Source organism: Salvelinus alpinus, chromosome 8 (assembly GCF_045679555.1).
Source record: "Salvelinus alpinus chromosome 8, SLU_Salpinus.1, whole genome shotgun sequence".
Taxonomy (NCBI): domain Eukaryota; kingdom Metazoa; phylum Chordata; class Actinopteri; order Salmoniformes; family Salmonidae; genus Salvelinus; species Salvelinus alpinus.
The window spans coordinates 16,107,719-16,127,362 of record NC_092093.1 but is presented as its reverse complement, the minus strand read 5'-3'; the positions used below and the strand labels follow the sequence as shown (position 1 = coordinate 16,127,362).

At 41.2% G+C, this 19,644-nt stretch overlaps 1 protein-coding gene and 1 pseudogene across 3 annotated transcripts in view; both read right to left on the bottom strand.

Moving 5' to 3' along the window:
- Positions 1–8,531: 8,531 nt before the first annotated feature.
- LOC139583872 (dentin sialophosphoprotein-like) lies at positions 8,532–11,426 on the bottom strand (annotated as a pseudogene).
- A 943-nt stretch (positions 11,427–12,369) lies between these two features.
- Positions 12,370–19,644, bottom strand: part of LOC139582623 (disks large-associated protein 2-like) — a 160,056-nt gene continuing 152,781 nt past the window's right edge. For all 3 annotated transcript variants that reach the window (XM_071412766.1, XM_071412764.1, XM_071412767.1), the window contains one exon: positions 12,370–19,356. In XM_071412766.1, the coding sequence (XP_071268867.1) occupies positions 19,141–19,356 (216 nt within the window). In that variant the 3' untranslated portion in view covers positions 12,370–19,140. The remainder of the gene's footprint in view (positions 19,357–19,644) is intronic.

Below are 19,644 nucleotides of genomic sequence, written 5' to 3'. Positions count from 1 at the left end.
TTTTTTTTCTACCATGTTATTGACTTGTTTATTGTTTACTCCATGTGTAACTATGTGTTGTCTGTTCACACTGCTATGCTTTATCTTGGCCAGGTCGCAGTTGCAAATGAGAACTTGTTCTCAACTAGCCTACCTGGTTAAATAAAGGTGAAATAAAAAAATAAAAAATAATAATAATATTGATTGAAAATGTACCTTGCTCCTAAACTAATTTTGTGGATGATGTAATTTAATGTCGGGACAGAAGGTGAGTTGTACACTAAATATCTCTGCAAAGAAGGCTAAAATATGACTCACTTGTTCTATGAATGTAAATCTGTGATATATTTTTGGAAATACCTTGCAGAATACTTATTTACCTTTTTGAACACTACCCATATTTTTGACATGAAGGATATAATATGTTACTATTGCAATGATAACAAGACCATTGAAATGATTGTGATTTTTAAAATTATTTTTGTCGAATACTTTATACACAAACAATAATTCCAGATTTCTATACCAAAATTACCAATATTTTTGATTGAATTTAGTAATCTTGTTAAGACATTGTCCCTAGTGAATAACAACAAGAATAACATCTTCCTGAATCATTATAATTATATTTTTTCTGAGTGAATACAATTGCACTAGAATTGTTACATTTTTAAAATTATATTGTTTTATATAATTTTTGTTTTTAATGTTATATATATATAATTATTTTTTGTATCTATTTAGTATTTTCTTGTTTATACCTGTGTTTTGTTTTGTTAGACATGTTTGAGGTAGGGATGTAAGTTGTTGATTATTTTGCATAATGACATTTTTTTGAAATAAAAATTTTTTTTCACTAAAGCCTCCTCCTTTATTAACTCTTCACAGAAGTGGTTATGGTCTGTGATATTATATATGACTTTAATGAATGCCATAGAAATGCACACATACAGGACAAATGGTTTAATCTATACCCCTTGATACATGTTTGATCGGATTATTGCTAATTTATCAAATCAAATTGTATTTGTCACGTGCGCCGAATACAACAGGTGTAGACATTATAATGGAATGCTTACTTACAAGCCCTTAACCAACAACGCAGTTTTAAGAAATTAGAGTTAAGAAAATATTTACTAGACTAAAGTAAAACTAATGTAAAAAATTTAAAAAGTAACACAATAAAATAATAATAATGAGGCTAAATACAGGGGGTACCGGTACCGAGTCAATGTGCGGGGGTACAGGTTAGTTGACGTTCTACTGCAGCCTTATGTTATTATATGAAAGCTGTAATAAGAAAAGAGCAGTGTGGGGTTGGATAGCTAAACAAAAACGTATACATCAGATTCACACAGTGCAAATATCCAGTTCATCCAACTCAATATCGAAGGCACCTAAAATGGAACAGTGGCATTGAAATCCCAGAGGAAGTAGGTCTACAATATAAAGGGGTAAACGTGGTTTGGCATTTTCAAAATCCCCTTCTGCCAAACGCCTAATTTCTTATCTCTAACCGAGAAAACAAGTGTGCATTGAATAATCCCAATGGTAATAGCAAATAGAACAACCAGCAACCGCTAACCAGAGCCCAAGCCCTCTAAAATACTATTTTAATAGTACCTGTGGTATCGTGAGGTGAGACTGGCTCAGGACATGTAGATAACCACATGGGAAAAGCCTCACCTCTGCACAGTGCATTAGAAATGGCTGTTGGTACAGTGAAGCAGAAGGTCATTCTAAACAGCTCAGGAACAATGGTGAGAAAGAGCCAGTCCACGGGCTCTTATAGGAGAGATAAGGGAGCTTAGTGGGTGGCCTCCAATAGAGGACTACACACAACTCCTAGATAAATCACTGATGCCTGACCTCACCCTGACAGCAGAGATGAGCTGATGAATGAGGGATATTCCAGCAATAAAGCCAGGGGGGTGTGGTATATAATTCAGCAATAAAGCTCAAAGGGGTGTGGCATATAATTCAGCAATAAGGCTCAAAGGGGTGTGGTATATAATTCAGCAATAAGGCCAGGGGGGGTGTGGTATATCATTCAGCAATAAGGCTCAAGGGGGTGTGGTATATAATTCAGCAATAAAGCTCAAAGGGGTGTGGTATATAATTCAGCAATAAGGCTCAAAGGGGTGTGGTATATAATTCAGCAATAAGGCTCAAAGGGGTGTTTTATATAATTCAGCAATAAGGCTCAAAGGGGTGTGGTATATAATTCAGCAATAAGGCCCAAGGGGGTGTGGTATATAATTCAGCAATAAGGCTCAAAGGGGTGTGGTATATAATTCAGCAATAAGGCCCAAGGGGGTGTGGTATATAATTCAGCAATAAGGCCCAAAGGGGTGTGGTATATAATTCAGCAATAAGGCTCAAGGGGGTGTGGTATATAATTCAGCAATAAGGCTCAAGGGGGTGTGGTATATAATTCAGCAATAAGGCTCAAGGGGGTGTGGTATATAATTCAGCAATAAGGCCCAAAGGGGTGTGGTATATAATTCAGCAATAAGGCTCAAGGGGGTGTGGTATATAATTCAGCAATAAGGCTCAAGGGGGTGTGGTATATAATTCAGCAATAAGGCTCAAGGGGGTGTGGTATATCATTCAGCAATAAGGCTCAAAGGGGTGTGGTATATAATTCAGCAATAAGGCTCAAGGGGATGTGGTATATAATTCAGCAATAAGGCCCAAGGGGGTGTGGTATATAATTCAGCAATAAGGCTCAAAGGGGTGTGGTATATAATTCATTAATAAGGCCCAAGGGGGTGTGGTATATAATTCAGCAATAAGGCCCAAAGGGGTGTGGTATATAATTCAGCAATAAGTTTCAAGGGGGTGTGGTATATAATTCAGCAATAAGGCTCAAGGGGGTGTGGTATATAATTCAGCAATAAGGCTCAAGGGGGTGTGGTATATAATTCAGCAATAAGGCCCAAAGGGGTGTGGTATATAATTCAGCAATAAGGCCCAAGGGGGTGTGGTATATAATTCAGCAATAAGGCCCAAGGGGGTGTGGTATATTTAAGCAAAAAGGTTCACTGAGTGGCACATGAAGTTAGACATAACAGCAGTTTATATCTACACCATGCAAAACAACAGTAATACTTTACTGTAGATGATAGCACGTGTAGTAAGTACTGTATAGTTGCCAACTATATAGGGCAAGAGTTGTGCCGCTGCCAATGGAGAGGAAATTCAAAGACTCAAAATGTACTCATTATCTGCAAGGAGTTCCGCAAGTCTGCTTCAAACCAAAATGGTTGCAGGAACTTTAATGACATGCATGCTCATGAATATTATAAAATAGTTCTAGCAGCAGTAGAGAGCTTTGATTTAGAGAGCTCTTCAGATAGAGAAACACTGTGCTGGAAATATGAATATGAATCCCACTCCTTATCTCCATAATGTTTTCCATTTGAAGAATTTGCAAGTAAATGTCCTTGTTTTGCTAATGCAGGTAGAATTTGTAGTCTATCTAGCAGAAGCAGAAGATGGGTTCTTAAGTGAAGTCACGTGACTACCTAGAAATGGAAGATTAGAAATGTTCTGAGTAAAACTGTTTAGGATGACGTTTCATATTCACAGGTAAAATATCATCCACACAGAGCCTTAAAACAGCGAGTCTGACAGAAAACTGGAAGCTGAAGTCTAGCAAACTTACCATTGTTGAATTGAAGGCAGGTTTCTCCTGCACAGAACTCTCAGTGAAGCCTGGGGCCTCTTCAGCCAGCCTCTTACCCAATCCAATGAAGGACACTGAACACACACACACACACACACCTGCTTATAATATCTGCCACTGCTATGCATTACAACCAGGCTGCTAACATTTGCCTCTTAAATAAGCAAACTTTACCCCACTTATGCCATAACAAGACTAATCCTAATGTGTATTGACTATGCAAGGGTCTGTGGGTATGTGTGTGTTTGTCTCTGTGTCTCTGTGTCTCTAGTGTGTCGGGGGGTCTCTCTCTCCTTGCCAGCAGATTTGTTTATTTCATTTTTCTGTATTAATTTAACCCTTATTTTACCAGGTAAGTTGACCTGAGAACACATTCTCATTTGCAGCAACAACCTGGGGCATAGTTACAGAGGAGAGGAGGAGGATGAATGAGACAACACTCATCAGGTCGAATATTTCTCACATTTCTTTCAATACTGAAATGGATTGTTGATGGTCACCGTACAGCACCCCCTCTCTGGTAAAGCATGAGATCTATTGAATGTGATGGGGCTTTTTTCCTAAATTCATGCTACTTTTGAACCAGAAGTTGAAACAACCAAGACATTCAATCAAGGCAGAGACTTTCTCAAAGGCTTTCTAAATGAGTCCCTTCCAGGAATTTCAAGTGTTCCAAAGACATTGTGCGGTGAAGAAATCAGCTGCCGTTTCTCATTCCACATGGGTAAATATGGGAGAAATGATTCCACCTCATCTGAAAGGACTGGGTATTCCCCCAGCAGATTATAGAGGAGGGGAACAAGAGAGGAGAACAGAGTGGGGGAGTGAAAGAAAAGAAGCCCCGTTGGCCGGGGTTTGTTTCTCTTGTTCCTCTCTCCCTGGTATTTCCACCCCAACGAGATCACCGTTACCCTGCCTCAGCCACAGCCACCTGCAGGGGAACCTGTCTTCCCAGCTGAGTCCCAGTAGAATCACAGCTAGGCTAAGGCTAAGTTAGCATCACTATTGTTTGCTACCGCCACCCTCCTTAGACCTGAATCACCCCAGATCTAGAAACACCTTGGTAGAAGAATCACAGGTGGCACAGGTCTATAGGCTTTAATAGATGCCCACGCTGCTCACTCAGAGCTTGTGGACCCAAGAAGGAATCCATCACTATGTGTTTCCTATAAAAAGGAACGGGAAGTAGTAGTGACTCACTCACTCCTCCTAATGGCTGTGTTTGTACTCTCTTGCACTTTCAAATCCCTATTCCAAGCTGTGCTAGCTAGACTTTCTGTCCTTCTGTGTGTCTCTCTTGTCGGAATGATAACATGCGTCTCAGGGCTGGATCAGTGGCTGTGTAATTACAGGAAACCCTTTCTGGGTGATTGTAGGAAACTCTTGCTAACTGGGCTTGGTGGGTGATTGCAGGAAACTCTTGCTAACTGGTCTTGGTAGGTGATTGCAGGAAACTCTTGCTAACTGGTCTTGGTAGGTGATTGCAGGAAACACTTGCCAACTACCAGGACTTGCTGGGCCTAATATAACACCTGTCCCTTAGTATTGGCTGACTGACCAACCATACAGAACGAGAGAACCCACATTAGGGCAGCAAGCTGTGTTTATGCTGCTTTCCTGTCATTGGCGTCACAATATCTTTTGAGAATGTTAATCTAAAAAACATATTAATCTGAGCTGACTTTGAGTCATACTGAGCCAATCTGAAATGTTACAGGAAATGAACTACTATCACCCACTAATATCCTCTTGGGATAATGCTTCAATGCAATTTGGTGCCAAAAGCTTTCTACACATCATAGAAGAGGACCGCTCTGATGATAAGATAGCAGGATTGATAGAGACAGATTGTGACTCAATGTTTGTTATCCTCAATGACATCAATGTTTGTTGTCCTCAGTGACATCATCAGTGTTTGTTGTCCTCCGCTGTTGCTACAGGGTAATACAGTAAGAAGTCATGGAAAATAGAATACTTTTAAAGCCCCCTCATTTCCTGTGCAGCTGTCTTTTAGACCAGCTGAATTCTTGTGTAGCTGACGCGTCCTTACTCTGTACCCCTGAGGTGTCTCAGGTCACCTGAATCCTCAGTTCCAGGGCCACATGTGGGAGGAAAGCTCATCTCAATCACCCACGAATGGAATCACACTGTAGGTAGGAAATGACCCATTCAACAGTTAAAATAATCAAGAAACCTTTGAGCATTTTGCAGCACAAAAATTTCGAATTAGTTTGTGTAACGGTCAATGAGACATTCTTGACAGAGGGTCAGAAAGAGCTTTGTCATGTTGCAACATGGCATGTTGTTGTGCTAGTACCCACTGATGTCACTCAGTCGCCAACAATGGACAGCATCTACTAGCATCTTTGTGTTCACAGGCCTCCTCATTCCAATAGGCCATCCACTCCTCTCCTGTAGCCCGGGAAACTACTCAAAACAAACAGAGACCGTGCTGCATGTTGCCAACCCTATCTCCCTGCTCACTTCCTTTTCTCCTGACTGAACCACATGGTTGAGCAACACAGTGCAGTGAAACAGCTTGCTGTGCTGATTATGCATTGTCACAAGGTTTCATCAAAATAGGAATGAATCCACTGGAAACCAGATAAGACAGCAGATATGCCACAGTTCACATAATGGAACACAATTATAGAGTTTATAAGCGCGGAAATCGACTCTGCCGCTTGAGCGTGCTTTTGCGCCGGACTTCGGGCTAGAAGGTCGAGGGTTCGAGAGCTGCTCCCTGCCATTTCATTACATTGGTGTCAGAAGTGGGATTGATTAAACAAAACAGTAAGTGGAATACATCTTTTTTCTTCTTATCTACTCTACAGGTCAAATCTTTATGGTGACTTGCCAAGCAGTAAGAGAAGATCATTTCATGTTTGTCTAATGCAGTGCCCCTGACATTGCACCAGAACAATGATCTTACCTGTGTGAAACTAATGTCCATCTCTCCATATTTACAGACTGTTATAACTCACAGTGCTATCTGTGGGTTGTCGTTGTGCACGCACACACACACACACACACACACACACACACACACACACACACACACACACACACACACACACACACACACACACACACACACACACACACACACACACACACACACACACACACACACACACACACACACACACACACACACACACACACACACACACACACACACACGCAGAGGGGTTTATAAACCCTGCATATTTACTCTAAGGTCATAAAAATTACAGTCCAAATGGACAGAGCAATACTTAAAAAGATTGCTCAAGACTACATTAGATGTTTTCTCAGAAGCAGTATGGGAAGTTAAGGGGTGCTCAAGGTCACGGAAGAAAGATGCCATTGCTGGGCAAAACCCAAACCGCCTCACTACAGCTTCTGAGAGCTCTGACCTTGACTATAATGATCTACAGTAAGAGAAACATTCTAAACAAACCTTGATTAGGATATAGTAAGGATATAGTGCTGTGTGCAAGTATTTTTAAAACGCAAAAAAAGTCCTCTTGGTTGAGAATGGGTGTCCAGGCACTTTGCTAGAGTTTGTTAATGACTTGAAGCCTTCCGGTAGATTCAGATGGCCAAAAAAAAAGAGTCACTGACAGATTTTACTACACGGATACATGTAAATATAATTATTTCTGTGTCCTGTATTTCTGTGCCCTGTGTCCTGTGAGAACTGAAAAAGCTAAAGTCCCATGTTTTCTTTGCACCAAATAAAATTATGATGACCTTCAGAATTGAAGATCATCAAAGAAGACAGGATATAGTGTAACAACCTCAAAGGACCTAAAAGTCGTCTTAGTCAAATATTACGTATAGGAAAGCACAGATGTCCTGTCGGACGCCTTTGTGTTTTCATTCACACACCAAATACTGTTTATACACTCTGTTACACCGAATTGTAATGCTGTTTATATGAAGTAACTTGTAATCCTGTTTATATGAAGTAACTTGTAATCCTGTTTATATGAAGTAACTTGTAATCCTGTTTATATGAAGTAACTTGTAATCCTGTTTATATAAAGTAACGCTTTTTGACTTAAATTCAATTGTCTGACTTTTTGTTTCTGTGTTGCGAGAAATTTTCGATTTAGTTATCTTTACTTTTACCTAAGTATGACAATTGACTACTTTTTCCACCACTGGAATCTTCTCCCAGATCACTAAGACAACAGATACTGTACCTGCACTTAGAAAATATGAGAACACTCAGAAAAAGCCTATATTGTCACTTTTCATCATTTCAAAGTATTTTCTGATCAATGTACGCAGACAGCAGACAGACAAAAATGACTGTGCCTATGCCTAATTGGCTAATTGATGGACATTGAGTCAGCAGTACCGACTGTAGATGATGGATGGGAATTGAATTTGCAGACTGGTTGAGGGAAGAATGTTTATACACAAGACCAATCAAACGTCAAGGATAGAGGATCCACTCTCACTCTTGATGTCAATATCTTGAGAAGCAATTAAATGCTAGTTTGGCATTTAGTAAAGAAAGGAGATTCATCATAATTCATAGGCTACTTGGCAGAATGGCGTGGCATGTCAGCAGAACAGAGCATTTGTGAATAAGATCTTGCTAGCTTAAACTCTTGTTTTGAGTAAAGATAATCAATTGGTGTATTTTGGAACCAGCCTAGGAAATGCTTGTATGTCCTGATATAAAAAATTCTGAAGGCAATCGCACATCTGAGCTATCTTTGTTGCAGGTGATTGGCAAAAGTTGAATAAGATGAGAAAAATAAGAAAGCCTCACGCTGCTCTTGCTACTATCACTGCTCTAACTAGTATCACTGCTTTAGCTACTATCACTGCTCTTGCTAGAATCACTGCTCTTGCCACTATCACCGCTCTAACTAGTATCACTGCTCTTGCTAGTCTCACTGCTTTAGCTACTATCACTGCTCTTGCTAGTATCACTGCTCTTGTTACTATCAGTGCTCTTGCTAGTATCACTGCTCTTGCTACTATCACTGCTCTCGCTACTATCACTGCTCTTGCTAGTATCACTGTTCTCGCCACTATCACCGCTCTAACTAGTATCACTGCTCTTGGTAATATCACTGCTATTGCTGGTATTACTGATCTTGCAAGTATAACCGCTCTTGCTAGTATCACCGGTCAGGATAGTGTCACTGTTCTTGCTAGTATCACCGCTCTTGCTACTATCACTGCTCTTGCTACTATTACCGCTCTTGCTACTATCAGTGCTCTTGCTACTATTACCGCTCTTGCTACTGTCAGTGCTCTTGCTAGTATCACCGCACTTGCTAGTATCACTGCTCTTGTTACTATCAGTGCTCTTGCTAGTAGCACTGCTCTTGCTACTATCACTGCTCTCGCTACTATCACTGCGCTTGCTAGTATCACTGCTCTAGCCAATATCACCGCTCTAACTAGTATCACCGCTCTTGGTAATATCACTGCTATTGCTGGTATTACTGATCTTGCAAGTATAACCGTTCTTGCTAATATCACCGGTCAGGATAGTGTCACTGTTCTTGCTAGTATCACCACTCTTGCTACTATCACTGCTCTTGCTACTATCACCGCTCTTGCTACTATCAGTGCTCTTGCTACTATCACCGCTCTTGCTACTGTCAGTGCTCTTGATAGTATCACCGCACTTGCTAGTATCACTTCTCTTGCTACTATCACTACTCTTGCTACTATCAGTGCTCTTGTTACTATCAGTGCTCTTGCTAGTATCACGGCTCTTGCTACTATCAGTGCTCTTGATAGTACCACTGCTCTTGCTACTATCACTGCTCTTGCTACTATCAGTGCTCTTGCTAGTATCACGGCTCTTGTTACTATCAGTGCTCTCACTACTATCAGTGCTCTTGCTACTATCACTGCTTTTGGTACTATCACTACTCTTGCTACTATCACTACTCTTGCTAGTATCAGTGCTCTTGCTACTATCACTGCTCTTGCTAGTATCAGTGCTCTTGCTACTATCACTACTCTTGCTAGTATAACCACTCTTGCTACTATCACTGCTCTTGCTAGTATCACTGCTCTTGCTAGTATCAGTGCTCTTGCTAGTATCACTGCTCTTGTTACTATTACTGCTCTCGCTACTATCACTGCTTTTGCTAGTCTCACTGCTTTAGCTACTATCACTGCTCTTGCTAGTATCACTGCTCTTGCTAGTATCACTGCTCTTGCTACTATCACTGCTCTTGTTACTATCACTGCTCTCGCTACTATCACTGCTCTTGCTAGTCTCACTGCTTTAGCTACTATTACTGCTCTTGCTACTATCACTACTCTTGCTACTATCACTGCTCTTGTTAATATCAGTGCTCTTGCTAGTATCAGTGCTCTTGCTAGTATCACGGCTCTTGTTACTATCAGTGCTCTCACTACTATCACTGCTCTTGCTACTACCACTGCTCTCGCTACTATCACTGCTCTTGCTACTACCACTGCTCTTGCTACTATCACTGCTCTTGCTAGTATCACTGTTCTTCTTACTATCAGTGCTCTTGCTAGTATCAGTGCTCTTGCTAGTATCACGGCTCTTATTACTATCAGTGATCTTGCTAGTACCACTGCTCTTGCTACTATCAGTGCTCTTGCTTCTTTCAGTGCTCTTGCTGTTATCACTGCTCTTGCTAGTATCACTGCTCTTGCTACTATCACTGCTCTTGCTAGTATCCCTGCTCCTGCTAGTATCACCGCTCTTGCTAGTATTACCGCTCTTGCTTCTTTCAGTGCTCTTGCTGCTATCACTGCTCTTGCTAGTATCACTGCTCTTGCTAGTATCACTGCTCTTGCTAGTATCCCTGCTCCTGCTAGTATCACTGCTCTTGCTAGTATCACTGCTCTTGCTAGTCTCACTGCTTTAGCTACTATCACTGCTCTTGCTACTATCAGTGCTCTTGCTAGTATCACTGCTCTTGCTAGTATCACTGCTCTTGCTACTATCACTGCTCTTGTTACTATCACTGCTCTCGCTACTATCACTGCTCTTGCTAGTCTCACTGCTTTAGCTACTATTACTGCTCTTGCTACTATCACTACTCTTGCTACTATCACTGCTCTTGTTACTATCAGTGCTCTCACTACTATCACTGCTCTTGCTACTACCACTGCTCTCGCTACTATCACTGCTCTTGCTACTACCACTGCTCTTGCTACTACCACTGCTCTTGCTACTATCACTGCTCTTGCTACTATCACTGTTCTTGTTACTATCAATGCTCTTGCTAGTATCAGTGCTCTTGCTAGTATCACGGCTCTTATTACTATCAGTGATCTTGCTAGTACCACTGCTCTTGCTACTATCAGTGCTCTTGCTACTATCACTGCTCTTGCTACTATCACCGCTCTTGCTAGTATCACCACTCTTGCTTCTTTCAGTGCTCTTGCTGCTATCACTGCTCTTGCTAGTATCACTGCTCTTGCTACTATCACTGCTCTTGCTAGTATCCCTGCTCCTGCTAGTATCACCGCTCTTGCTAGTATTACCGCTCTTGCTTCTTTCAGTGCTCTTGCTGCTATCCCTGCTCTTGCTAGTATCACTGCTCTTGCTAGTATCACTGCTCTTGCTAGTATCCCTGCTCCTGCTAATATCACTGCTCTTGCTAGTATCACTGCTCTTGCTAGTATCCCTGCTCCTGCTAGTATCACCGCTCCTGTTAGTTTTACTGCTCTTGCTAGTATCACTGCTGTTGCTAACTGGCAGTGCTCTTGCTAGTATCACTGCTCTTGCTACTATCACTGCTATTGCTACTATCATTGCTCTTGTCAGCCAAAGGGGGCAACACCAGCTATTGAAGCTAGGGGGGAATTGTTTTTTCCGCACTATGGAATTGGACTTCTGTAGATTTTTTATGAATAAATGATTGCAAAGTATAATCTTTTAGTGTCATTTGTTAAATTAGGTCACCTTTATCTGTCGATAGTGTTGAAGTGAAGATTACATATCCACCTGTCCAAATATGTACAAACAAAGACAACTTTCCAGGGAGTGTACTTACTTTTTCATATGACTGTATATACACAGCATCATAAAAAAAGTTAGAAGCAGTTTTTTTCCAAAAAGTTTAATTTGCAGAAGTATTTACAACAGATGGTCATTAACAATACTTAATTCAAAGAGGCAGATTGATAAATTATGGCAAAAATACTGAAGCACATTGATAAAATACAAAATAAATACCATGATAAAGAACGTTCCAAAAAACTCTCATTTAGAAAAGAAAGGTTTACAATTCATTTCAGATAACCAAATATATAAATTAAATGTAAATAGTAACTGAATCAGCAAATTAATCATACAAATACAAAACAAACTGCAATACTGAACAGCAATGAAACATCAGATAATACCTTCATTTTCACTACCCTGCATGCTATCTTAAGACCTTATAAAATAACTTAGACAAATAAAAGTTTAAACAACAAAAACATGGTCAAGAGCAGAAAATAGTTCCGTTTAAATTAGGCATATATTTATATATTTATATATGTATATTTCTGTACAAATAATGCATATTTGGCATTATATTCATCCTCATTATTGATATGATATCTAATAATAAAAAATAGTTTAAGCTAAACAACTACCTTCATATTATTTTTTCTTCCATGTCACATTCCAATTGATTAATTCTACCCACAAGACATCAGACATTTCTCCACCATAGGTAAACATAGAATGAAAGCTGTCTCACCTCGCAAAACATTTAGCAAAAAGAGAAAATAGGACAGGCCAAGGGCGCCCTTTCTCTTCCCTGGGAGGGTTTCATTCGCTTTTAAAGGCTAACAACGCAATGACTGTCAATGTGAACAATGAACGCACATATGCCCCGAATGTCCATACAGTTGAGTTACATGTAGGCCTAGTTAATAGCAGGGGAATGGGTGACCTTGTGGGCAGAACCCTCCATTCCACAATATTGGCATTAACTAAGAAACAGAGTGTAAGCAGATTGGATGGCAGGTCAAATTGGAAGGTCAGTTGATATAGAGGCTACAGTGCATTGTGAGTCTATTGTTTGAATGAAGCTTATTGCTAATCGGGCAGCAGGCACTCGCAGTCCATGAGGTTTTGAATGTAAAGCAGCCCTGATTCGATCAAACCTTTTTAAATAAGCCATGAGTCAATAGCATTGCCTCGAGGAAATGAAGAAAGAGCCCCTGGTATTTTGTGGAAATAAAGATCAGTGATAATGATAACAATTAACTCTGTGCTCCAAATTGAATCAAATGTTTTATGAGAAGAGAGAGACATTCTTACAGTGTAACTGCACTGAAAAAAATGAAGAAATATAAGATTGAAAGAAAAAAATCAAGCAAAGTTTACAGGGCCTGTGGTGATGTCAAAATACTTCAAGATAAGTTGTTCAAAAGAAAGAATATAGGGTGCCATCTTGATGACATCTTGTGGTACTGCTGTGAAATATGTAGTGTGTGTGTGTGTGTGTGTGTGTGTGTGTGTGTGTGTGTGTGTGTGTGTGTGTGTGTGTGTGTGTGTGTGTGTGTGTGTGTGTGTGTGTGTGTGTGTGTGTGTGTGTGTGTGTGTGTGTGTGTGTGTGTGTGTGTGTGTGTGTGTGTGTGTGTGTATCTGTTTGTTTGTGCTGATCAGAATAAACAGATCTCTGTAAATTTTGAACAAAAAAGAAAGAAGTAAAAAATAATATCATCACCTTTAGTGACTCTTCTTTAAGGTTTTTAGCACAACAGCTCACCAAACACTTTCGTCCATGATGATGGAACATAAGTTTCAGCCCCTAAAAGAGTTCCATACGTACAGGGCCGCAGAGCAATATATCACAACCACTGTTGATTGATTTAGTACTGTGATATATGATACAATTTGTTATTCTAAATGTCTTTGTGTATGTGTGTTTAGCGTTTACGTCTTAAAGAGCATTATTTTCCTAAAATGATCATATTTTCAATCACTATAATGTATCAGGAAAGCAATTCATCATGGATATACAGTACTGTATCTATATGGACCTGAGCCACCCAGTGCTGCCAGTGTGGAATGCTTACTAGATGAGGGTTATGTATGTACCTAATAGAGCTTCTTTCAGAAAAACCAGTCAAGACGGCCAGTAAGAGTGCGTAAACACCAAAGTTACAGAAGATAGATTGTTGAAAACGTACTGCATTGACCTCATCATCATCCATGTGCCCAACAATTAAAATCTTCCACCCTCTTATCACAATCTCCACTTCCATAGCAATCATTACATAATGTGTCGTAATGCTTTAGAGGGCATGCCTGAAGACATGGGGACATGGTGCAGGACTGCTGCATAGAACACAGGCATGGCAAAGTGCTTTGATGGGCGTCATATACAAATACACCTATCTATCCCACTGTAACTGACTCTCAACCATGAGGTAAACAGCTGTATGTGTGCCTGCCTGTTGTATGAAGCACTATTACACTTTTGGCAGGTCAAGTTTAGTCAATCCCTTGTTTGTGGCGACGATAATAAACCATAAAGCATTGACAACTGGAACGAGGTTACGATATCTTAGCAAGGAGGCGGAGGAGAAGCGGGGTCATCTTCACCATCTCCTATCTGATGAGAATACTCTCTGGGATGTTGTTTTTCCCTGCCGACCCCCATGTTTACTCCTGTTCCAATGATTCAATTAGATTTTGATAACATTTTCTACGCCGCTTTCTCTGTTCTTAAATAAATCAAAGACCATCAACATACAAGACTGCCTGATGATAAAGTATAAACAGTGTGTACCAATCATGAAGATACTTGCATTCTATTCACACAATGTGACTAGAATCACATCCTTATATCCTAGACCTCATATCAACACGCGCAGCCGTCATACAACAGCATAACATTCAATATGATCCAACTCTAAATCGACAATAGTAATATCAATGCACTTGGATGAACAAAGCCAAGCTAGTTTTCTCCCTAACAGCCGTTTGTGGTGAAACAACCCAAGCAACACAAGCAGTGATGGCCAAGCACTCTGCCAGGCATCGTATTCCAACCAAAGACCTCAACCTAAGACATTCATTCACAGATTCTTATACGTCTGATTTTAAGGCACCTAAGGATTTTTCCCACTATTCCTAGTTGCCTAACTTTACCCCTCCTTAGATCATGGAAAAGCAGCATGGGACAAACGTGCTAATAGAGAATGTTTGAGATTGAGAAAGGGAAATGAATTTGCTATGAAAACCAACAACCAGCTGTCAAAACCTATGCACCTACTTTAAAAGGCTATATATACATTACAGTACTACACAATATGAGTAACTAAAGACTAGGAATTGATAGAGTGAAAGAAAACTTGAGAAAAGGCATGAAGCTCCATTGTCAATTAGCTTTGGTCTAATATCACGTTAAATATAATCTGTATCTGTTGACATACAGTAGCAGTGTGCAAACTTGGTAACTGTAGTGAATAGTTACTAGTACGTCACCATAGCAGCAGTTGGTGACCCTGGGATTTGGAATCTTTCAGATGAGACCATCACAACAGGTGTGAAGGAGCTGAAGTGACATAATTTCTACTGCCCAATCAGCATACTCTAATGAGAACTGACTTTTATTTTTCTTATTATTTTAACATCTCTTCATCAAGCTATCAATGTCTCTCACTTTCTCCTGTGTACCTCACTAAGACCAGACATGGACTTGAAATCACAAGGGATGATATCACTGTACTGTTTGCTTTTACACAGCACCTACACAGCACCTACACAGCTCCTACACAGCACCTATGTCCTTTTTTTGCATTGTTAGGAGCTCTACATTCATGAACGTTTTTGCTTTCCATGTGTTTAAGGCCGCCTGGTAAGTAAGTGTTTCATCGAGTTTCACAGCAGAGAGAGACTGACGTCAGGAAATGAAATGGGAGATGCTGAGTGGTTTACTAGAAGCTATATAGGAATGAGGAAAGTTCCAGTTCATTAAACTACTTTCCACCCTTTTGAGCAAAATATCTGGCAACATATCTGACCAACTGAACTGTGGCTTACTATGTGCTGTCATTCCAAAGCCCTCCATTAAAAGCTTTTCTTCATCAATACAATGTGGACATATAACAGATAACAGCTAAACCTTTACCACCAAGTACACCACACTAACTAACCCGAAACAAGCAAACAATCGCATCGCATTCTATTGAACATTCGTAGTCAACTACTGTTGCAGGAAGCTTACAACCCTAACGCCACAATTATATTGGAATAAATGTATTATAGTTCAAATCCAAATGTGCTGTTCATGTGGGTAAATTGATATGCTATGCCAATGATATACAGTGCAACACAAATGCCAGTATATCATGTCATCTAGTAAAAGGACAGGTTCTATGTTTTTGAAGGAAATGTACAGTAGATTGAACTAATAAGTTCATTGGCTGGGTGAGGGGACAATTCTCCACTGTAGTGTTCAGTGGAGCAACGTCCAGGCAATGTTAAAGCCATGTCAATAAAAACAGCAATGCAATGCCTCACACACACACACACACACACACACACACACACACACACACACACACACACACACACACACACACACACACACACACACACACACACACACACACACACACACACACACACACACACACACACACACACACACACACACACACACACACACACACACACACACACACATTATCCCTGCCATGACAGAAACCCTATTTTCTGCTATCCAGAGATGGACTAGAAATTCCTCATTAATATGTATTTTCTCTGCCTCTTCAATGAACAACTTCTAAGCAAAAATTAACACTGCAAATAGACTATTTGCAAAGATGGTCTTTTCGCAAGTCAATAGCAACCATCATTAATTCCAGATGCTATGGGCACCATTTAGTAAATATGTTGTTAAAAAGTAGCTGTGTGTGTAGGACTGGGTAAATGACAACCGTTTCAGAGTAAAAAAACAGCACCATTTACTAGTAACTAGATAGTGTTAAAGTGTCATTTGCACCTGTCTGTCCCACACTACATCTGTAATGTGGAGGAAAGTACTTGATGGTTGTGTGCCAGATGGGATGATATGGCTGTGATGTGGTCCCTAATAGGTAGGACTGTTAGGCCACTGTTCTCTACACCCGATAGATACTCACTTTTTCACACCATCCACTATGAGAATATCGAGTTCAATCTAATATATATGTGGGTGTGATAGATTACATGATTTATCATTACAATCAATCGTACTTGACACCAGAGGCTTGAATGCCAGAATGTCGTTATGGGGCTAAACACACAACTCAAAGTGGACTATAGAATAACGTAATAGTCCTATTCAGTAGAAAATATTCCACATCTGTCCTTGCAGATAAACTGCAACAATAGCAAGTGAGCATCATGAACTACATTTCCCTTGGACATACAAACATGAATAGTACATATAAGGTGCAAAAATGCATTGTATCATATAGTACATGTTTTCTTCCAGAAATTAGAAACATTTGTTTTCTTTAAATGATTTACAATAGTGTTACAATGGAAACATGTTTCAGACTAATAAATGTACTGCACCACCCATATCATAAGCATGTTTCAACCTTACATCAATGCCATTATCATAAGTGAAAATGCATCAATGCAGCCCTAATGTAATACTGCATATATTTTTCACATCCTATTTCTCAGCAGCATTAGTCAGTGGCTGCAGTAGCTAGCCTGGTAGTGGGGTGACGTTAGTCAGTGGCTGCAGTAGCTAGCCTGTTGGGGGGTGACGTTAGTCAGTGGCTGCAGTAGCTAGCCTGGTAAAAAGTGGTCTGACGTTAGTCAGTGGCTGTAGTAGCTAGCCTGGTAGTGGGGTGACGTTAGTCAGTGGCTGAAGTAGCTAGCCTGGTAGTGGGGCGACGTTAGTCAGTGGCTGCAGTAGCTAGCCTGGTAGTGGGGCGACGTTAGTCAGTGGCTGCAGTAGCTAGCCTGGTAAAAAGTGGTCTGACGTTAGTCAGTGGCTGTAGTAGCTAGCCTGGTAGTGGGGTGACGTTAGTCAGTGGCTGCAGTAGCTAGCCTGGTAGTGGTCTGACATTAGTCAGTGACTGCAGTAGCTAGCCTGGTAAAAAGTGGTCTGACGTTAGTCAGTGGCTGTAGTAGCTAGCCTGGTAGTGGTCTGACATTAGTCAGTGACTGCAGTAGCTAGCCTGGTAGTGGTCTGACATTAGTCAGTGGCTGTAGTAGCTAGCCTGGTAAAAAGTGGTCTGACGTTAGTCAGTGGCTGTAGTAGCTAGCCTGGTAGTGGGGTGACGTTAGTCAGTGGCTGCAGTAGCTAGCCTGTTGGGGGGTGACATTAGTCAGTGGCTGCAGTAGCTAGCCTGGTAAAAAGTGGTCTGACGTTAGTCAGTGGCTGTAGTAGCTAGCCTGGTAGTGGGGTGACGTTAGTCAGTGGCTGCAGTAGCTAGCCTGTTGGGGGGTGACATTAGTCAGTGACTGCAGTAGCTAGCCTGGTAAAAAGTGGTCTGACGTTAGTCAGTGGCTGTAGTAACTAGCCTGGTAGTGGGGTGACGTTAGTCAGTGGCTGCAGTAGCTAGCCTGGTAGTGGGGTGACGTTAGTCAGTGGCTGCAGTAGCTAGCCTGTTGGGGGGTGACGTTAGTCAGTGGCTGCAGTAGCTAGCCTGGTAACATTAGTCAGGGGCTGCAGTAGCTAGCCTGGTAAAAAGTTGTGTGAGTACGTCCCTAGAATAACAAAATAATTACTATACCCACCCAGCATGCTGTGCGAGTGCAACCATTTCAGATATGATGACTTCTCTGTCTTTACCATAGAAATAGAATAGACTTAGATTAGAATTCTATGTCTATGGTGTTTACCTGCAAGACTGAGGTATTTCAATAGCAGGTGTTGATCAATCACATGATATACCCCCCCACTTATGCTGTCAACCCACCAACATGGGGAGAGATTTTCAGACATCTGTCTTGACAGTGAGTCATCACCACCTCTGTGCTACCACTGGGATGCAGTAGTCTCCACACAGGGTGTTTTAGCCCAAGACCACTGTTGCTGGTGAGATTCTCCATAGAAAAGTTGCACTTTGTGATTCCCTTTGAACACTGTGGAAAAATACTGACATTCCCCTTTACTTTACCCAGAGGCTTATAATAATACATGATGGCAATGCAAAAGCTCTTAGGGGGAAGTACATTTCCAACGACAACATTTTTTACAGTATAGAAAATAATCTATTTGCTTGTATTTACCCAAATATAATTGTGATGGTGGATCAGTTCGGTTAAAGGGGAGGGTGTACTAGCAGCTCATTGTAATGGGGTGGGGAATATTCCCTCCGTCTTAAAGGGGAGAGGACACCACAAGAATGGCAACAGGTGGAGAAAAAACAGTGTGGAGTGAGAGACGTTTGCACAGATAAGAAGGAGAGAGGAAGGGGTCTGGGTTACACCCACTGGCTGGGGCTGAGGTATGGGGGGCGGATATGGGCAAAACAGGGGTAGGGGTGGGCTAGGGGGGGTAAATCCTCGAACCTCAAAGACGGGTCTGGGCCTCGGGGATGTAGATCTCGATGCTGTCCGCCCGCTCCGTGGCTGAGTTCTGTCTGAAGGAAGCCGCCCGCTTGGCAGCCAGAAGACGACGCCGGGCCTCCTGACGCTGGCGGTCCTGCAGATCCAGAGAGCGCTCCCGCACCACGCCGCCACGCCCCTTCGGAGGTCTCTTTGGCAGCGGGGGAGGCCACTTCCTCTCCTTCACATGAGAGAGAGAGAGAGAGAGAGAGAGAGAGAGAGAGAGAGAGAGAGAGAGAGAGAGAGAGAGAGAGAGAGAGAGAGAGAGAGAGAGAGAGAGAGAGAGAGAGAGAGAGAGAGAGAGAGAGAGAGGAGAGAAATAAAGAGAAGAGACAATGCGAGAGAGAGAGAGGTGACAAAGATTTGAGCCATGTGATTTTCTCAGAGTAGGGGCAGGATAAAACAAAAAAACGATGTATGCGTTGACCAATACCATTAGACAACACACCAACACAAAAAACTGTAACAA